Source organism: Suricata suricatta, chromosome 12 (genome assembly GCF_006229205.1).
Source record: "Suricata suricatta isolate VVHF042 chromosome 12, meerkat_22Aug2017_6uvM2_HiC, whole genome shotgun sequence".
In the NCBI taxonomy this organism is placed as follows: Eukaryota; Metazoa; Chordata; class Mammalia; order Carnivora; family Herpestidae; genus Suricata; species Suricata suricatta.
In genome coordinates, this window is record NC_043711.1 from 19,131,164 (window position 1) to 19,150,937 (window position 19,774).

At 52.3% G+C, this 19,774-nt stretch overlaps 1 protein-coding gene across 4 annotated transcripts in view; it reads left to right on the forward strand.

The window, feature by feature from the left end:
• Positions 1–19,774, forward strand: part of MAPKAPK3 (MAPK activated protein kinase 3) — a 32,424-nt gene that overhangs the window by 2,725 nt on the left and 9,925 nt on the right. For 2 of the 4 annotated variants that reach the window (XM_029916719.1, XM_029916718.1), the window contains one exon: positions 2,131–2,407. In XM_029916719.1, the coding sequence (XP_029772579.1) occupies positions 2,183–2,407 (225 nt within the window). In that variant the 5' untranslated portion in view covers positions 2,131–2,182. Of the gene's footprint in view, positions 1–1,009; positions 1,892–2,130; positions 2,408–15,164; positions 15,246–19,774 lie in introns of those variants that run through there. The other 2 variants (XM_029916717.1, XM_029916720.1) reach the window with 2 other exon arrangements.

Consider the following 19,774-nt stretch of genomic DNA (forward strand, 5'->3'; position numbering starts at 1 on the left):
GTCCATCCACTTTCCTACAAAGGGCCATATGTCATTCCCTCTCATTGCCATGTAGTACTCCATCGTGAATATATACCACATCTTCTTGATCCATTTGTCAGGTGATGGACATTTAGGCTCCTTCCATGTTTTGGCTATTGTTGACATTGCTGCTATGAACATTGGGGTACATGTGCTCCTATGCATCAGCATTTCTGTCGTGAGAGCATATTTTTACATGTGGATGTGGGAAGGGGGCAGGGAGGCACAGAGCAGGAGAGCATCATTTCAGGGTGAGAGCTGGGCCCTGGAGTTGTTCTTTGGGGGTTGGGATGGAGACTCTGCCATGACAGCTACTGATCTCAGACAGGTCGCTTGATATCTAGGGCTTGTATGTCTTGTGTGTCTGTCGTGTAGGCTGTGTGGGATGGGTTTAGCCTTGCCTACTCTGGTCCTAGTGAGGTCATGGAGTGCCCAGGTAGAACATCCACGCAGTGTCTTGTCCAGAGGAAGGGTTCAGTACAATCATGTGAGGCCATCATCAGGACCACTGTTTCACTGAACCTTGCTAGCTTGAAGGCTGTCTCAAGGAGACAGGGCAGAGACTTGGGCAATTTACTCCAGCTCAATGCTTGCACACAGCAGGTACTAGCTCTCCAGGAACTGCCCTGAAGAGCCTTGGACCTGCAGGACCCCAGGAGTCCATGTACGTCAAGATCCGTTTATTTGTGCTGGGGCATGGAGAGGTGGGTGAGAGCGCTAGCCCTGCCTCAGAGACACCTCCGGGTGAAACCTAGGACACAGTGCCTGCAGTCCTGCCAGTGACCTGTAGATGGCAGCAGAGGCCCGTGAAGCGCTCATGACCCAAGCCTCACTTTCCCGGTGCCAAGTGAACCACCTCAGTCTGAGGCTTGCGGAGTGTGAGGGGTGTGCTGGAGTAGTGCAGATTTCTCCCAGGAAAGAACGACACCCCCTGCGACTCTAGATAAATTGTTTTCTCTCAGGGTCTTCAGTTTCCTCATCTGTGAAATGAGTTGTTTAACAGCCTGTGATGGGAAAACTGTATCAAAATACCTAAGGTGGTCTAAAATGGGCTCAGAATAGAGATCTAAATGTGGAAGCGAACACTACATAGCTAAAGAGTATCAGGGGTGGGAGGAGGAGACTTTTTGAACACGATACCAAAAGCCCAAACCAGAAAGTGAAAAAGCTGATGCATCTGACAAATGGGAATTTAGGATATCTGGTCTAAAGACGCTTTATCTCAAAGGAAAACAAGCCACGGATATGAGCAGGAGATGCACAGAAGGCGAGAGATACCCAGAGCCCCTAGCGATTAGATAAATGCGAATCACAACGAAATGCCATTTCACGTGGACTGATGGCAAAGATTAAGACTAGGTATTCTGGCGGTGGGCCACCACTAAGGAAGTCGCAAGCCTTACAAGCTTTGCTGGAGGGCGGCCTGGCAGCATGCAGAGAAAACGCCCGACTCAAGGGGCTTCCTGAGGCTCCAAGAGAAACAAGACTTCCAGCGCTGTCACTTCGTAGGCCGCCGGTAAACTCCGGGGCTCGCACAGCCCTCGCGGGCCCCCGGGCCTCCAGAGCCTAGGAGGTTTCCGCTCTCCTCCGAGAAGCCACACCCCCTATTTCCGTCTGGGCTCCGGGGAGGGGCCCTCCGGAGGCTCCCTCCACGCCAGGTCTTGCTAGGGTCCGCCTGGCCCTTTAAGGCTGACCTAGCCCGGTCTCAAGTCTGGGACGCGCGGGGCGGGAGGGAAAGAAGGGGGAAGGTCACGTGGGCCGCCGGCGGAGCGACTCGGCTCAAGGCGCTCGCGGCCGCGGGCTCCCGAGACCGCGGTCCCTGCCCCTCGCCGGCCGCGAGGTACTCTGCTGTCAGATACGCCCTCGCCAGGTACGCCCTCATAGGGCCCCCTACACCTCCCGCTCCCAGAACCTTGCGGCTCCTCGGCGCCCGACCCTTTACCCTCTAGACAGGTGTCAGGCCGAACTCCCTAGAGTCTGGTTGTGCGACCACCCGCCCTGCCTCGCCTCTGTACTCTCGGGCAGTTCGTCCCAGATGGGCTCTAGGGCTCCAATACTGCGGTGTATCGGAGGAGTCTGAGAGGAACTCATTCTTCCCTTCTCCCTCAGGTGGCCCTGGACACGCCAGGCTGGGGTCGCTTCTAAGCGCCCCACAGGGGCCATGGATGACGAGACAGCAGAGGAGCAGGGGGGGCCCGCGCCCCCGCAGGGTGCACCCTGCGGACCCGGCTCAACTGGCGCTCCTGCCCTCGGGGGGCGGAGGGAGCCCAAGAAGTATGCAGTGACTGACGACTACCAGTTGTCCAAGCAGGTGCTGGGCCTGGGTGTGAACGGCAAGGTGCTGGAGTGCTTCCACAGGCGTACTGGGCAGAAGTGTGCCCTGAAGGTCAGTGACCCCTCGTGGGTAACCCGGATGGCCCAACAGCAGAAACTTGTGGGTGCACATAAGCCGAGGACCCCTGCTAAGCTTTTTATGATCAGTATCTCCTTTCATCCTTACACTACCCTGTAAGTTCAGGCTCCTGATCATTCTTGCTTTACAGGTGGGGAAGTCGAGGCTCAGCCTAGCTAAGCTCAGGATGTCCCAGAGAGCAAGGGGTGGAGTCAGTATGAGTAGAGGCTGTTCAACCCGGAAGCAGGGAAGAAGTGGGCCTCTGTGTTCCAGCAGCTTGTGGGGGGTGGGGGACTTACTCAGCTTGGTTGTTCCTTACATGTCTTCTCTTTCCCCTCTCCCCACCCCCTTCCTCCTCTTTTTCTGAGAAGCTCTGGAATGGATCTGAGTTTCCCTCTGCATGAGGCTGAGTCCCCACCAAGGCTTGGGGTGGGGCTGCTTTCTCTTGTGGCCCTACCTGCCTGGGCTGCAGTGGTGGGAGATTCCCAGGGTTGGCTGGGGGGCAAGGATGGTGCCTCTCACTTCTGTGAGCAGGAGGCTGCTGATGGGCTCCAGCTGAGTCACAGGCCCCATGTTGAAAGGGGCAGGACCTGCTCCAAGCCTGACCCACCCTGGTTCCTGGGCAGAGAGGGTGCCAGCCACCTATACATGTCACACCACAGCCTCCCTGGAGGCCTGCCTAAGAACTCACTAATACAGATGGAATCCAGGGAGTTCTGGAAGTGGCTGATCTAGCCACATAGTTCTGGCTTAAGTCACTTAGTTCTGGGCCCAGGACCCTGCCCATACCCAGAATCCCTTGAATCTGTCATCACTGGGAACTTCACTCCATCGTGGTTTCTGCCAGTGGCCACCTGAATAGGTAGATCATGGCAGAGAAAGTGGCTCCTGGAGGTTAGAATACTACAAAAGATCTTCTCACTTTTCTAGACACTGTAATTATGAGCTTGAGTGCAGAGTTCTGCAGATGTGGCTCTAATCTCTGGCCTGCATTTGCCAGCTCCATGACCTTGGATGAGGTCCTGGACTCTGGAAGCCAGGTTTCTGTCTCTGTTCAGGGGGAAAGATAAGGGGTTGATGTGAGCTTGGAATGTGATGATGCCTGTAGAGTAATTGGTACTGGGCCTGGTGCAGGCCTGGAGGGGCTATAGGTCTTATTTAGGGTACAGTCTCTGCAAGTAACTGAGCAGGGACCTGGCCCCAACTCCCTGTGTCTTTCTTAGGGGCACTGGGGCTAATAGGTCTAGAGGAAGCTGGGCTGGCAAGGCTGAGTCTCAGGCACGGTTTCTTCAGCTACTTAACCCAGCAGCGAAGTGGGGTTGGGGGGCTCTCCTCCGAGTCCTTCAAGGGGGAAGTAGCTCTTCTCAGTGGGGAGTTTCTACCCCTTCGCTCAGCATCATCTTAGTTCTCTCACTTCTGCTGGGGTAAGGGGCAATTTGGGTAGGCAAGGAGCCAACTGAGGCCAGAGAACCTCTTCTTAATACCAAGGCTTTAGCCCTGTGAGCCAAGGCTGAGCTCTGACCAGCCCCATGGTGTTCCAAATGCTGTGAAGGAGGCAGGGATAGAGGGGGAGGCCAGAAATTGTGGGCCCAGGAAGCACCAGCTTTAAGCAGGGCTCGGTCTAGGCCCTTCCCCATAGGTTCTGTGTTTGACAAGTGACTTGGGGGAACTTCTGACTGCAACAGTCTCTAAGGCACCTCTTCTTGAATCTAGGGCCTCAATGCTTTCCCTCTTCTGGACTGAGAGCTAGGACGTGCCTAGAATAAATTCCCCTGCTGTACCCCTTTAGGGTTTATGGATGAGTATGGCTAGGGCTACTGGCTTGGAACTTTCAGGACCTGGCCCTAAGTTGGCCCTTAAAGGGAACATGGATTAGATGTGGGCCCCACTCCAACAACTTCCTTTTCTTGACCCTCGTCCGACTCCAGTGACCAAGTCTGGAAGTTTCTACCATCTGGCAGGTCTTTACCATCTTCCAAGATGGCACTAGTACAACTTCTGCACATCGTACCTGTACTGTGCGTGGTGGCTCTAGCTTTGAGGAAGAGGGTGGTATTTTTCTGCTTAGCTCCTGGCTTCTCTGCCCTTCTTGGTGGTCCAAGCCCAGTGCTCTGGCCTCTCTCCATGCCTGTCCTCTTGAGCCTGTCATCCAAGATGGCAGATAGTGCTTACCCTGAAGCCTGGAATGCAGCAGGCCCTCATCAAACAGGAAGAGTTGTGGTCAATGTCCTTGTAGCTGTTGCTATTCTCTGGGGCCCTGGAGAAGCAGGCTCCTCCCCAGAGAGCTGGGCCTCTTCCGCTTTCCCTCCGCTCCTGACCACTGCCGTGGCCCATCTTGGCTTCACTCACACTCAGCGGTTCCCTTTCGAGGCCAGCTTCCACTGCTGCAAGTCCTTCCACTCTCCTGTCCCCCCTAAGCACTTGCTGCAGTCCTGTTGGCAGGACCTAGAGGACTGCCCATCAAGCATGGGGGGCAGGAGACTGCCTCCCACTGACCTGCTTGGGCCTCCTTCTAGGCCTGCCTGAGGAACCAGTATGCCTCAGTTTCACTCCTAACAGGGTGCAGCCCTGCATATCTGTCCCCTGTTAGTTACCCCACCACATCTGAGACACACCCCTCAATCCTTTATCACATATGTGAAAATCGTGACCTGGAGTCTGTGGTCAGAAATCATGTAGCTTGATTGAGATGAAAGATTGTAGCAGAGGCCAGAATCTCCTCCCCTCCTGACTTCTTGCCCAGCCCACTGATGGTCCTCTGCCTCATGGCAGGCAGAAGTGACCATGGCACTTAGGTAAATTAAAGCAATGAAAAACTTTGAGAAGACAGAGGGGTTCTGCATGTGGGAGAAGTGGAGTCTTCTTTCCTGCCGCTGCTCTCTGGGCTCGGGGGCTAGGGGCCCTCCTTTCTGGCAACTAAGTATGTTGGAGGCCCTGGGGCTCCCAGTGCCCTCCTCTTCCCTTTTTCTTCAAATAGAGTGGAGTGGTGGGATGCTGGGTCCCTATGCCAGAGAGTTCCCCACATTGCTCCGTGGGTGGGGCTGGCCTGTTGAAGCTGGTGCTGCAGAGCTGGATTTGAGGCTGGGTGGGGCTGCCAGGCAGGCCAGGTACTTTCTCATTTGGCAGCGCCACCCCCTCACCTACCAACTCCAGACCGGTTGGATTAGCGTTGGCGGGGCCATTTGTTATCCAGGCAGTAAGTCAGAAAGTGTGTGGAAGGGCTGGCAGCCCTGTCCAATGGAGTCCCTGGCAGGGCTTTCACTGTACCCAACCTACCCCCTCAGGCTGTCCCTATCCTCAAAGGAAAGAATCTGAGGAGTTCATATGCTACCATGCTGGTGGAACCTTCTAAACTGCCGGGGGTGGGGGGCAATTTACTGTTTAAACAAAGATCCTAGGAAGGGCATCAAACCCTAAAACCTGCTAGTAGTGGGGTTTTGGGCAGAGATTGATTGTTTGAGCTGCTTCATACCTGCTCATGCATTTAGAAACTGTGCTCAAAGCCCAAACTGTGCTGGGACTGCCAGGGTCTTCCCACCCTATCACGAGCTGACCCAATCTTCAGGCCTTGGTGCTGCAGATTCTACTATTCTCATAAATGGACAACAGTTTTCCAGACTGTTCTGACAGGTTCTATCCCCAATGCATGAGCTGTGTTATCTTACATAATTCTTGTCATTCCCATTTTATGGACAAAGTCGTTGCTATTCAGCAAGGTGAACGACTTGCCCAAGACGCACAGCTGTTCAGTGGCAGGGCTGTGATGTGAATCTAGGCAATTTGATGTCAGAGTCTTAGCATTTAAGTCACCCCGTGCCTCATGCTAGTTTATGAGGACATGGTAGGGTCTCAAAGACTTTGCCCCTGGAAGGGTGCTGTCATTATCTTCTGTGGCTCCACTGGGATACCCTAATAGCCCCAGCTGGCCCCAAGTGATGCCGTTGGTATTTGTCTCTCCTCACTGTGCAGGACCGTCTGCTTGTGAGCAGACAAGTGGTCCCACAGACCAGCACACAAGGGCCATGATGGCTGTGGGACTGCCTCAGAAAGGTTGTGTGGTTTGTTTCAAGCCTTTTGAGTTAGACAAGCCCAGCTCAGTGGAGTCCAGACTGCCACAGGCAGGAAGTCAGGTTGGTGAGTGGGCGAGAGGAAACTGTGTCAGGGCTGGGCCAGTCAGGGGAGACTTCCTGGAAGAGACTGCCAGCTTTAATCCAGGCCTCTGGTCTGAGAAGGATGTGGACGACAGAGGAGGGCACAGGGTGTGTGTGTGACAGCATGCCTAGTTTGGACAACTCAGCACCTTCTGTGGAGTACCGCTTCACTACTCACAGTCATGTGTCCTGGCAGGATGTGGCTGATCTTAGCAGGGCAGGTGTACAGACCCCAATGAACCCTGGGGAGCCGTAGAGGGACTACATGGGAAGAAGGGCCTTGAAAAAGGGTCAGTCACTTTCCCTCCTCATTTGCCTACAACTCAGATTCATATCTCACCCCTAGGGACCTCTGTCTTTGGTATCCCATTGTGGGATCCCATTTGTCCCACAAAGTGGGCAAAAATCCTCCCCCCTTCCCCCAGAGCTTTCTTTTGTAACATCATCAGAACCACTGTAGAGCATTGTAGCTGAGGGTGCTCGAGGAGCTTCTGGGTCACCTGGACTGTCCTTCAGTTCAAGCTGTGTGGGAAGGGCCCAGTCTCTGTGACAACAGTGGTCTGTCATGTCTCCTGAGGTTTGCATTTGGGGAAGTTATTTCCCTATGTGGATCCCTCATCTTTCTCTCCAAGGTCCTCCTTGGGATATCATCATGGGACACCCCTGTGAGTGGGCAGCAGGTGGAGCATCCCCTTTGGGTGGAGTAGCAGGTGGAGTATCCCCTTTGGGTTGCATCCCTCACCTCCTTTGATTCCAGCCTGGTGACTGTGTGCCTGAAGGTGATGGTCACCAGGCAAGAGCTGAAGACTGCAGTCAGCCCTAAGTGTGGTAAGAGTGCACACCAAGCCCTCCTGCATGGGTGGTTCTGCTGCTCTTAGGACAATAAGAACATGGCTTTCACTGGTTTTCTAGGAGAATTTTGGTTCTGCTGGTCTTGCTCCTGTCTGTTCAAGATCTCATGTATTATGAGAGGCTGCCTGGGGTTGAGAGAGAGAAGGGCTCTGCGCTTGAAATCCTTCCTGCCACTTTCCCCCTGAGTGACCCTGGACAAAAAGGCACTTTTGGAATCTTTTGCAAAATCATCATCTCTGTGGTGTACTCGAACCCTGGGTTTGAACATGTGGCTGGAAGGAGGATTTAGTCTTGGTGGCCGTAACTATCCCTGTGTTCCTGCTATGATACAGTACAGGCCACCAGACACTCTCAGAGGGCAGAGCTCTCATTTGGGGCTGCTCGAGTGCATTTTTTGGTGGCACACTATCAGCCTTTATGAGGACTCCCTTGGGCTCATCATGCACCTGGGGAAGCCAACCCCTTGCGGAGTGAGAAAGAATAGTGTGAAAGGAACTTTGTATCCTGGACTCCCTCCCCCTACCCTCCCACCCTTTTGGAACTAAGTGGATTAGGCCCTGTGTGATTGTGAATAAAATCCTGCTGCTGGGAACCATGGGGGTTTTCTTAGAGCAGGAGTATGAGAGGAGGCTGCTGTTTGGGGGAACAAGGAGCCTCAGGAGGCCTTTTCAGCACTGGACAGGCCAGAGATGCTGAGAATATTGATTTTGGGGGTTTTTTTTTTTTGTGTGTGGTGAGTTTGGTATTAGGGTTGCCTTTTTTTTTTTTTTTTTTAAAGGCTAGGGCTTTGTCCTTGCTGCTTTCTCTTTATAGCACTTTCTGCTCTGTCCTGTTAATTTCTTCTTTCCCCTCTGTCTCTCCTGCTGTCACTTAGTCCTTCCCCTCTCTGGCCTTGTCACTTTCTGTTTTAGGGATTTCAGGCTTAGCTGGGCTCTTCTCTGAAGCCCACAGGCTGAGGGCAGGATTAGGACAGATGGGGGCTAGTCAGGTGCTGGGAATTCATCCTAGTCACCCTGAAAGTCTCCCCCCAGCAGTGTAGGGTAGGTGTAGGACAGGAAGGAGGAGCATCTTGCTGTGCCCATGCCACTCACAATGTCCCCTCTTGCTGCTGTTGCTTGACCAGGTGCTGGTGGCCTTGGCAGCCAGTGCAGTGGAGTCAGGAACATTTGGGCCAAGCTTGTAACCCGAGGTGTCTCCTGTGGAGTGTGGGAAGTCAGTTTCAGCTGTGGCCTCCACTGTTGGGTCTCCTTTTATGGCTCAGTGGTCTGAGACATTTGCTAGGACAACAGTGCGAGACCAAGAGCACTGTGACTCCCAAGGATTCTCTGGCTGAGGCTGAGGAGAGAAGGAGCTGGGGTCTGAGCCAGGGCCTCAGAGCCAGTGGGAGGAACTTGTGGAGAGGTTGGAAGGGATTGAATATTAGGTGCAACTTACCTCTATTCTACAGGCCAATTCTGCCTATGGGCTGCCCCACACTAGCTGGGATGAGCACCCCAGAACATCTGACTCTCTAGCCTGCACCCTGAACTTGACCTCCTCACCTCACTGACACTCAGAGGCTATTTTTAGGGGTGTGATGGGCCAGGGCCTAGAACTGCCACACAATACCCCATTCCTCAGGGTTCAGCCTCCAACAAGGAGCTCACAACTTTTTCCGTAGGTGTTCCCCCAACATAAACAGTCCCCCTTCTCAGGGTGTGGCAGAGGGACTGGCAGGTACTCTCCAGGCTCTCTGGCAGGCAATAGCATACAGCGTAGGCGTTAGGAGTGGGGGATGGGATAAGGGCACCCACATATCCCTTGAGTGCTTCCTACATGCTAAACACAAACACAGGAGAATCTAAGAATGGGTTTTATCACTCCCATGTCATGGATGCAGAGACTGAGACTCAGAAAGACAAAGTAATTCATTCAGAGTCAGAGCAGGAGCATGCCCTAGTTGGGCTGGAACCCTGGCCTGTGGGCAGCTAAGTTGTGGCTCAAAGCTATCCCTGGGGATCAGGAGCTAGACTTCTCTCTCAGGCCATAGTCTACCCATCTATAAGATGAGGAGGTGGCTGCTTTGCTTGACAAGGTCCGCCCTTCTAGCAGGGGAAGACTTTTTTGGTGGCCAGTGATCGTGGGCAGTGCCAGGGAAGCAGGCAGGTAGGTAGTGGCACAAGTAGAAGGGCAGCTTGGAGACTGTCTAGAGGGGGCCCCAAGATGCCTCTCCTGACCTAGCTAGTAAATGTTGCCAGGGGAATAGTCAGCTGTGTGACCTACCAGCAGGAGCTATGTTTTTCTCGGACAGGGGCTCTGGGGTTATGACTTAGGTTTGAAGACTTCTTTCCACTATACTCCATTGCTTAGTTCAAGACTTTAGTCAGGCTGAGCCTGTACCAGGGTGCATCTTTACTCTAGGGAGGTCTGAGAGAATGGGGATGAGTCACTACTATTTGCCCATTCCTGTGACAGGAGTATCCCTCAGTGCTGCAGGGCCACTACCCTGGTCTCTCAGAGGACTTCCCCTTCCTCATGGTTATGGCTCCATGGCATGATCAGAGACAAGAAAATTTCCCAGGAGTTGGCTGGGTGTTGGAACCCCCAGAGCCCTCTAGCTGAACAGCAGCAGAAGAGAGAGAGAGGCTGGGGGGGCAGTGGGGAACGCCAACGGAGGTTGAAAGCCACTTGCCTCTCCTGAGAGAAGCCTGAGTAAGGCAGTGGCTGCCTGTGCTCACCCAAGCCTGTGTGGGGAGCTGCAGGGACATGGATGTAACCAAGTGAATTGAGAGCAATGCCAACAAATAGGATGTTGACTGTTGGCTTCAGGAAGAGCAGATCTTGGGGATGGAGTTAGAAAGTTCCCTAGGGTCTCTACACTTTGCCTCTCCAAGTATTCCAATATGTAACCCACAGCCCCATCTCCCACACACATCCAATCCTTTAATATCTTTGTGACATCTCCAGGGGGACAGAGACCAGCAGTTGCTCTTCTCAGAGCTAGAGGATGCTGGATTTCCTATCTCCAGGGCTGGCCAGAGGCATGGCCTGCTGGGTGCCCTGGTCACCTTCTGCTTAGGGAAGGTGGCCACTGCCCTCTGTAGCCCCAGCGGCTATGTAGACATCGCTGTGGCACAATGTGGGTCATAGACTGGCTGGGGTGGGGGTCTCTTCACAAGGAGGGATCACTGAAGGAACATTGCTTCTGAGGTTAGAATAAAACATTTGCATTTGCTGAAATCTTCCAGTCCTATTTTTACACTGTCATAGGAGAAACAGAACCAGGGTAACGTTTCACCAATTATATAGCAGATTTTGACAGAAAAGCGCTTTTTTCCTCTAAGAAGCTAAAGGAGGATAATAGAACCCGGATCCTCTGAGTATGTACTCAGGGGCCTCACAAGGCACCTAAGGGGCCTTTCCTTAGCCCCCTTGTCAGAAGGCTGTGGGCAGAATGTGTGCCTGCCTGGGGCACAGGGAGTTCTGGTGTGGCCACTTCATGTGTAATCTCTGAGCGGGATATATTTGTATAGGGGTTGTAGCTCTCTCTGGGCCCCTTTTTCCACCTGTGCAGTAGATGTTGGTAGTCCCAGACCAGCTTGTCCTCCTGTCCCTATTGCCATATGTGAGGAACATACCACAGATGGGGACCTGGGGCTCAGAGAAGTTAAGGGGTAGGCCCCAGGGTCACCACACATTTTGCAAAAGGGAACTTTGCTCAAAAGGATGCACAGAGGAGTTGAGAGTGTAAAGGTGGCTTCCACGCAAGAGAGTGAAGATGTGCTTCTCCTCTAGTCTGCCAAAGCTGAGAGCCGGGTGAGTTCCCTGGCTTGGGCCTCCTGCTCTCCACATTGCTTCCCCCCCTTCCCCTAGGGTCTCTCCCCTTTTCACCCTCTCACCACCAGATAGGGTCTGTCCCCTCCTCACGGATCTTTCACAGAAAAACAGGATCCATAGACTTTTGATTCTTCATTAATTTTTGCAAAGCCAGGTCTAATCCTGCCCCCCCTCAGGATTTGAGACCATTTCCTATGACTGGCTGGATCCCAGAGGCTGGATGCCAGAGGCTGCATCTGGATTTCCCCAGGTTTTGTAGAACAGGGACATGAAGAGTGTGGGGCCACCTCAGGGCAGACCCAGAGGAATCCCGAAGCCGAGGAAACCTCGAAGCCCATATCCGCTCAGTATGCACTTGGCACTGTGCTAATCTGAGCTCTCTGTGTTATTCCGTCTTCATGGTCACCTGGGAATTTGCATACTGTCACGGTTCCCATTTTCCAGATTGGACCAGTTAGGCTCAGAGAGGTTGAATGGCCTACCCAAAGCTTATAGGCAAGTGGAGGATGGAGAATGAAAGCGGCCTCTGCATCTGGCCTCTGGGTCTGTCTGACCTGGAGTCCCATGTCCATGGCTAATCCTTCGTACTACATGACCCCCAGGCTACAGCACTGGGATCTCTAGGCTTGCCCCAGCCCACACTTCTGTTCCTGCTGTCTCTGTCTCTCCCTGCCTTGGAGCCCACCTCAGCTCCTTCTCTCTGGAAGCATTCTTCACCTCTCCCAACTATCTCCACCTCTCCCCAGACCTGGTACTTCTGCCTTTATTTCCAGGTTATCTGTGACTGGTGGGAAACAGATAAACTGAGGCCATCAAAATTTAGTAAACTGAGGGGTCTTGTGTTCCTGAGAGTCGGCAATTTCCAAATGTGTGTCAGATCTCCTGCTTGGAGCCTCAGTCACCCTCTCCCCTTCCAGGACTGTAGTGGGAGATGGTGAGGGAGGCTCCAGCTAATCAGCTGTCCTGCTCTCATCCCCATGCTTCACTCCCTGCCATCAGGTGCTCTGGCCTTGGCCTGCAAGGGGGCTGTTTGTGGGCTCCCCTTACTTTAGTCTCTCTTGGCTAGACTTATCCATCTTGCCTGCTCTGCCAGGTTCTGGATCTAGAAAGAAAAGAAAAGGGGGAGAAGGAGCCAGGACTAGTTTCCTAGAGTTTACATCCTCACCAAGTACCCTGATTTGCAGTAACTCATTTGTGAACCCCCAAATCCTTGAGGACAGAGTGCCTGTGGCTGCATTCACAGCCCTAGCTCTGGGCCTAGCCCTCAGGTAGGGCCAGTAAATGTTTGCAGAAGTGGGGAAAGGATCTGTAAAATGGGCAGGCCTCCCTGAGCATGAGGGTTGAATCCTGGTTCCCCAAAGACTCCTGGCTGCCAGAGGTGGCCATATGTAAGCCATGTGACCCTGAGAAGCCCCCAAACCTCCTTGAGCCTGAGTCTCCTCAGCCACTATTACAATAACCACCAAGTGGCAGAGCCTATTCTAGACCCCAGGGTGTGGGGCCAAACCCCACATATGAAAGGAGCAAAGCAGCTGTCTGCCTGGTCCCCACTGCCTACTAGCCAACAGGCAGGTTCAAGTCCAGACTCTCACTGCCCAGCTGTGTGACTTTGGGCAAGTCACTTAACCTCTCAGAGTCACAGTTTCCCCACAGCTAAAAGGATGATACTGGTTCTTCTTGGGATATGGTGAGCACTGAACGAGGTGATGTCTGTGACCAAATGCTGTGGCCAACACACCACTGACAGCACCAGGGAAGCAGTTGTCATGAAGGGGTTGCTAAAACTGATCAGACTCTATCAGTCCCTGAGCATCCAGCTAGACCTGGGCATTTGGGGTCAGTGGTATCATGAGAGCTAACTTCCCTGGAACTTAGCCTCTGAGGGGGAGAGGTAAATGGACAGGGCAAGCGGAGGACAGGAGTCAGAACATAATGAAGTGAGGTCTGATCTGGCACGAAGCCAACTAATGCATAGTTGCAAAATTGGTTCCATTAGCTCCTTTAATGAGCTACAAAAGCTGGAGAAATGAGTGTGTGAGAGAATAATGGCACATGACTGATGCTCTAATTCGAAGCTGTGGTTAAAAAGTTAGATTTGACACTCTCCAAACAGCACTAGTGTCCTTGGACGGGGATGGGGGTGGGGGAGTGGAGGCAGTGAGTGTGGGGGAGATGAGGGGCATAGCTCTGTCTTTATAAGAAGATACTGAGGCCTCAAGAAGGAAATTCCTGCCTCTGAATCCTGAACTTGATGTCAATCCATACCACCCCATCTCTGAGGCTATGGCTACTGCTCTGAGTAGACAGAACAGCCAGCAAGGGTCAGGGGCTGGCCAGGGGCCAGGGTGAAGTGTGTTAATAACCCTCACTGGTATTAGCAGCACAAGGCAGGGGTGGTCTCAACAGCTGGCTATAAAATGAATCTTACCATTCCAGTGATATGTGTTTCTCATAAAATTAGAGATCTGTCCCCATGGGAAAAGATAATGCCAAGTAATCAGAACTGGGAGCCAGAAGGGACCTTAGACATGGCTGAGTTGAATGAATATTCTTGTCAAGGAGGGAAGGTGTTAAGTTCAAAGTTCTTTTTATTATCCATAACCTCTCTCTGTAGAGAATAGAGCTTTCCCCACAGTGAACAAAATTTGAGTTGAAAATGTGTATTTTCCTATAACATTCCATCTGGTTCTGCTGCCTGAGTGTTGGGCATTGACATGAGCACCATGATGTAATCAAGAAATGCAGCTCTTTTCTGCCCTTCTGAAGGCTGGGATTAGACCGCCAAGTGGAGAAGAGGTGATGGGGGTTGTGGACATACCAGTCCTTCTGCCTCTCTCTTGTCCATACTCTGGCACAGAACAAAGCTGGGATCCCTAGAAAATAAAGAGTCTGGTGATGTTATCTCAGCCTCCTGGTGGATGTGCCAGGCTACGGTGCCATGTATTGGCTTTAGTCTTTAGGAGGGAGTTTATTATCAGATAGGTTCATGCGAACCTTTCTGTATCTTGGAAAATTATTGTCGAAGGCATTGTCAGAATGTTATACTTTTCCCTCATGTAAGGCAGGATCTGTTTAAGAATTTGGTCTTGGAGGGGTGCCTGGGTGACTCAGTTGGTTGACTGCGTCTGACTTCAGCTTAGGTCATGATCTCACAGTTCAGGAGTTCAAGCCCCACATTGGGCTCTGTGCTAACAGCTCAGAGCCCCAAGCCTACTTCGGATTCTGTGTCTCCTTCTCTCTCTGCCCCTCCACCGCTTGCGTTCTGTCTCGGTCTCTCAAAAAAAGAAAGAAAGAAAGAAACAAACAAAAAAAACCTTTGAAAAAAATAAAAACCTTAAAAAAATTAAAGAATTTAGTCTTGGAAAAAGTTCAGTGAATGTCTGTGCTTCTCTTCATGGGGTGATAAAAGCAGCAGAGTCTATCTGGTGTCCTTCTTTGCCAAGATGCCCAGGGAGCTAAGAATTAAGTTCTGTGTTCAGTTATAGTTATCAGTTACATGGGTGTCTAGTACATTTTATTTTTTTCTTCATTCTAAAGAGAATCCAATGTTTTTTTTTTTGTCATGCTTGAGGATTATAAAATGCCTGAAACATGTTGTCAATGAGTAGAGGAGTGAAAATAATAGACCTCTAGTGGTTCACCCGACAGTGAGAACAATGGGGTACCTGACCTCCAGGAGATTCCCTTTGCTGTAAGGTTGATGTCTCTCACACTGTGGGTTGTCAAGAATGCCAGAGTTACTATTTCTTAATTTGTCAATGCCTCACTGATGGGAGAGATTGCAAGCCAGCTCTCTTCCCCCGGAAGGAGTGGGTGTTCCCCTTGAGGCCACACAGCAGCTTGGCCCAGGCTGCAGGTTAATTGGCTGGGAGTGTGGGGGTTGGGGTGGGGGAGGCTGCCTATCAGGTTGGTGGCCTTGGGACTTCCTGTGTGTGAGACAAATGGGGATACTGTGAACAGTTTTACTTGAGAAGAGCCCTGGGGTTAGCTGGATGTGGACACTGGATATGCAGGTGAGCATATGGGCTTGGGTAGGGGGCCTTTCTGGGGCTGGGAGGCGGCTGTAGTAGGGTGTTGAGGGCTTGTCCCAAACCTGTGTCTTCATGGAGCTGCTACAGACATCCCAGCTCGGTTTGATGCTCTAGGAAAGCAGACAGAGTGCTTTTACAGCTCTGGACAATGTGAGGTGAGACAGAAGACGGGGCCTCAGTGAGAGAGGAGGTCTGAGAAGAGGGGTCTGGGCTTGGTCACCTGCTTGGGCAAGGCTATCACAGGTTGAGTTGTGGCAGCAAGACCTCCAGTCTTTCTTGGGCACCTCTCTGTGCCCAGTACTCTCATAGGCACTTCAGAGAGATAGAAACCGTTGGATGAATAAATGGACAGATGGGTGGTTCCCACTCTCTGGGGTTTCAGAGTCATTATTGCAGGGGCTGGAGACACATGCATACCCATGGCCCCTCACTTGCACACATCCCCCCATCCCTATACTCGCTATACCCATACATACCCAGGGACACACCCCTATACATGCATGTTCCTGTGCACACCCCTACACACACCCCTGCTCTCGCACACACCTATGCACACATTTATTTCAGAACAAGTTTCTCGAGTCTTGTAAGCAGTAGTTTTGGCCAGTGCCTCTTCAATATGGTGCCACCCCCTCTTCTCATTTCCCCTCAGGGAGGGGTTGTCTGGACACTCTCAAAAGTCCCTTCTCCTCCCTGTTCAGCCTTGCCACACTCCAGCTTCGTGGCCCCAGGGCAGTGACTTCATCCTCCTGCACCTCTCTTTCCTCAGTCTATAAATTGGGGTTGCTGGTCCCACCCTGCTCACCTCATAGGGCGGCACCAGCATTCCCATGAGATAAGGGGAGAGAGAGCATTTTGTAAACTGCAAATTGTTTTCCAAACAGCCAAACATTGCTCTCACTTTCCCAGCTCCTGAACTCGGGAGCTCCTCCACCTACACGTGAAGCCTGTCCTCGGGTGGGATGGGACACAGCAGGCAGGCAGAAAGGGGGCCTGGTCAGTCCCAAGACTCCCGTTCCACCTGGTGCTGCTGGAGGGGCACTGGCCCTTCTGCCTCAATCTTTGTCAGGGTCTACTCTCTGCTGGGGTTGACAGGGGTCTTGGCCATTTGGCTGTAGGCTCTGGGGACAATTTGGAGACTTTGGCAATGGAGAGTGAGGGAGAAGGGAGAGGTAGAAACTGCTTCATCAAAACCTGAAGCTATAGCAGTGTCATTTGTTTAAAGATATGTCATCTCAGATTTGATGCTTATCTACCTGTGGTGGGGGCCCTCACCTCATGTACTGCCAGGAGCCCCACCTTTGGGAGAAAGCCAGAGTTCCATCTCACAGGTGTGTGGTTGCCTGTTGGGCACTAGCTCGAGCTGCCCAGGAGCCATCACTGACACTCAGCTTTGGTGGATCCCTGGGGGACCCAGGGGGCATGGGATGGGAGTGAGGCAAGGGTGGGGGTCTGCTGAGTCAGAAGACTACCCCACCTTTTTTTCTTCCTGGCTGTGACTGCAGACCAGGTGGCCCCCATAAGGTTCAGATATTTGGACAGGGGAGACTCAGGGGCTACTCTGTGAAAGCAGTGATGTGGGAGTGGGGCTAGGTAGTTACTTTGCAAAGAGCCCATCACCAGGGGTTTCCCTTCCTCTAATCTAGCCCAAAGCCCGTAGTTGCCCTCTGTGGGAAAGAGGGCCAGAGATGCAAAGGAACCACTCAAGGTCACACTGAGAATAAAAGTAGAACCTGAGTCTCCTATATCTTAGCTGTGTTCTCATTTCTATGTCTGGGTAAATGGGGCTCTTGCTTGGGGACATCTTTTATGAAGGATTGTATGTATTCATGTGCCTTCATGACTGAAGCCAATTCCTAGCAATAACTGTGGGCTGGAGCAGTCAGGATGGGCTCCTTAGAAGAGGCAGTAAAATATGGTTCACCAGAGAGGGTGGGTGAGGTATAGTGAGGAGCAAGTTTAGCCAGGTAGTCATGTCTCTCATTCGTTGAACCTTTCTGGGTCCTCCTCAATTTAATATTATTCTGTTCTCATGATGGGTTGTGAAGGTTTTATCCTCTTATCCTTACTTTATAGATTTATTTGTTCAATAAATCTACAAATATTATCTGAGCCAATGCTCTGTGCCAGGCCCAGAAACTGGGACCCAGAGGTGACCACACAGACTGGTCATGCCCTTGTGGGCCCACAGCCTCATGAGGGAGGCAGCATGGTCCCAGGCTGGCTGGGGAATCAGCTGTGTGGCCTGGGATCAGGTATTTTCCCTCTCTGTGTCTCCATTTCTCAGCTAAAGGGTGCTGATAACAAAGCCCCTTGCTTCTAATATCTATAAAGTGCTCAGAACAGAGCCAGGCACGTTGAGAGTGCAGTATCTATATGTGTGTTTGTTTAAGGAGTTATCAAAGGAACAAGCTAATTGTAGGTTGTGAGCCAGTGCTGCACAGGAGGGAGGTAAAAAGGGTGATGACGTGGGAGCTCGCTAGGGCGCTGGAAGTGCTTCTGTCTTGATGGGAGTGTGGGTCACGGGGGTGTGTAGCTATCAAAACTCATTGAACTGGGCTCTTGAGACCTGTGCATTTTACTGTATGTGAATTATACCTCAATGAACAAAACACATGTATAAGAAAAGAAAAAGGGTGAAGGAAGAATGAGGAACTCTTGAGGTCCTCTTTAGTCAGGGTGGTCAGGGAGGGCTTCTGAGAGGTGACATTGCGAGGACTCCTGGAAGAGGAGAAGGCTCTGGCTATGGAGAAGAGAGATGAGGAAACTGAGGCTTTAAGAGGTTTGGGGCCACACTCAAAGCCAACCAAAGGGATCAAGAGTGACAGCCCAGGAGATTTCTTGGGAGCTGGGCCTGGGTGGGGCCAGGTCCAGGGCTCTGGCCCCTGTGATCTCCCCTACACAGAGGCCAGTGGAGGCATTTATTGTGTCTTCTGGGGGCAGCCATTTCCCCACCCCATGTCTGTTTTCAGGGTCTTGGCACTCAGAAAAGGACTATTTTAATCCATGTGGGAAATGAGTTCCTAAATATGGACCAAGTAGGGTGTGAACCATTCAGAGGCTCCAACTCAGGGCAGTTCCACCTGCTCCTCCACCTCCAGCAAAGCACAGGGTACAGGCACAGGCCATGAGGCTCTCTGGCCCCTCCTTGGCCATCCACTCCCACACCTTTCCCTCCCACACCTTCCTTCTAGCACTGTGCCCACTGCCCATCTTTTGTTTGTTCAGGGGCCCAGTGTTTTCTGTTGGCCCTAGTCAGGGACCTGCAGCTAGACCTGCCCTGCCGCTTCCCTAAAGCTGCTCTCAGCCTGGTTGGAGGTACAGAGGCAAAAACCATAGGGGGAGGTGCTGGGAGGTCTTTCCAGATGAGGAGACATCTGAACTGAGCCCAGAAGTTTCCTCAAATAGAGGGAGTTGACCCAGTGGAGAAGGAGAAGGGCAATACTGCATGTGGCATAGGCATAGAGTGAGGGCTGTTCAGGCCTGGCAAGTACATTATTCCTACCAGAACAGAAAGGGTTGGGGGCCAAGGATAATAGGCAGTGAGAGGAAGGCAAGCTCTACATGGCAGAGGAGGTGGTGGCTGTTATTTGGAGCTATGGGTGTGGGGATTTAAAGAGTGGCAGTAAGGGGCACCAGGGTGGCTCAGTTGGTTAGGCGTCCAACTTTGGCTCAGGTCATGATCTTATGGTTTGTGGGTTTGAGCCCCACATCAGGCTCTGTGCTTACAGTTCAGAGCCTGGAGCCTGCTTCAGATTCTATGCCTCCCTCTCACTCTGCCCTGCCCCTCCTTACTCTCTCTCTGTCTCTCAAAAATGAATAAACATTAAAAAAATAATAATAAAAAAAATAAAGAGTTGGGGCAAGGATAGGTGGGGCTGAGGACTCCCCTAGGAGTGTTTCAGCCGTGTGTTTGGGACTTTATGAGAGGAGAGAGAGGATTCTGGTGTAGGGGTGAGATGCCAGAAGCAGGGCAGAGTGAAGAGGGGTCCTGGAGCCAGCCTGGAGACCCCTCCAGGACATGGTCAAGTCAGGTCAGACTGGGCAAGAGATAGCAAGGGGCAGGGAGAAGTGTAAGAAGGCCATGCAGAAAAGAGGTGCAGAGGGGATAGAGCAGGGAGGGAAGAAGGTGTATCTTGGGTCCTGTAGCTAAGATGGGGGTACCCCTGGCTACAGCCACCTCAGAACATAGTGGGGGCAAGCTAGTATGGTGAGTGGGGGTGACTGAGCCCCTGCCCCCAGAACTGTGAGCAAGAGTCTGGTACTTAGGAGCTGTGTGGGCACGTAGGTTCTGGGAGGCAAAGGCAGCATGAGCAAGGGACCCATGGTTTCCAGGCTGGGAGTCTGCCCACAGCAACCTCCATGTACATCCCCAGCCTGGACTGGTCAATGGAGCAAGGACCCCAAAACTTGTGGGGGGCTTGCCTAGCTCCCTGAACCCCCAGGTCAGGATCGTGGTTAGCAGCTGCAGGGATGGAGGAACAGCTATGGGGCAGCAGGTGTGAGAGCTT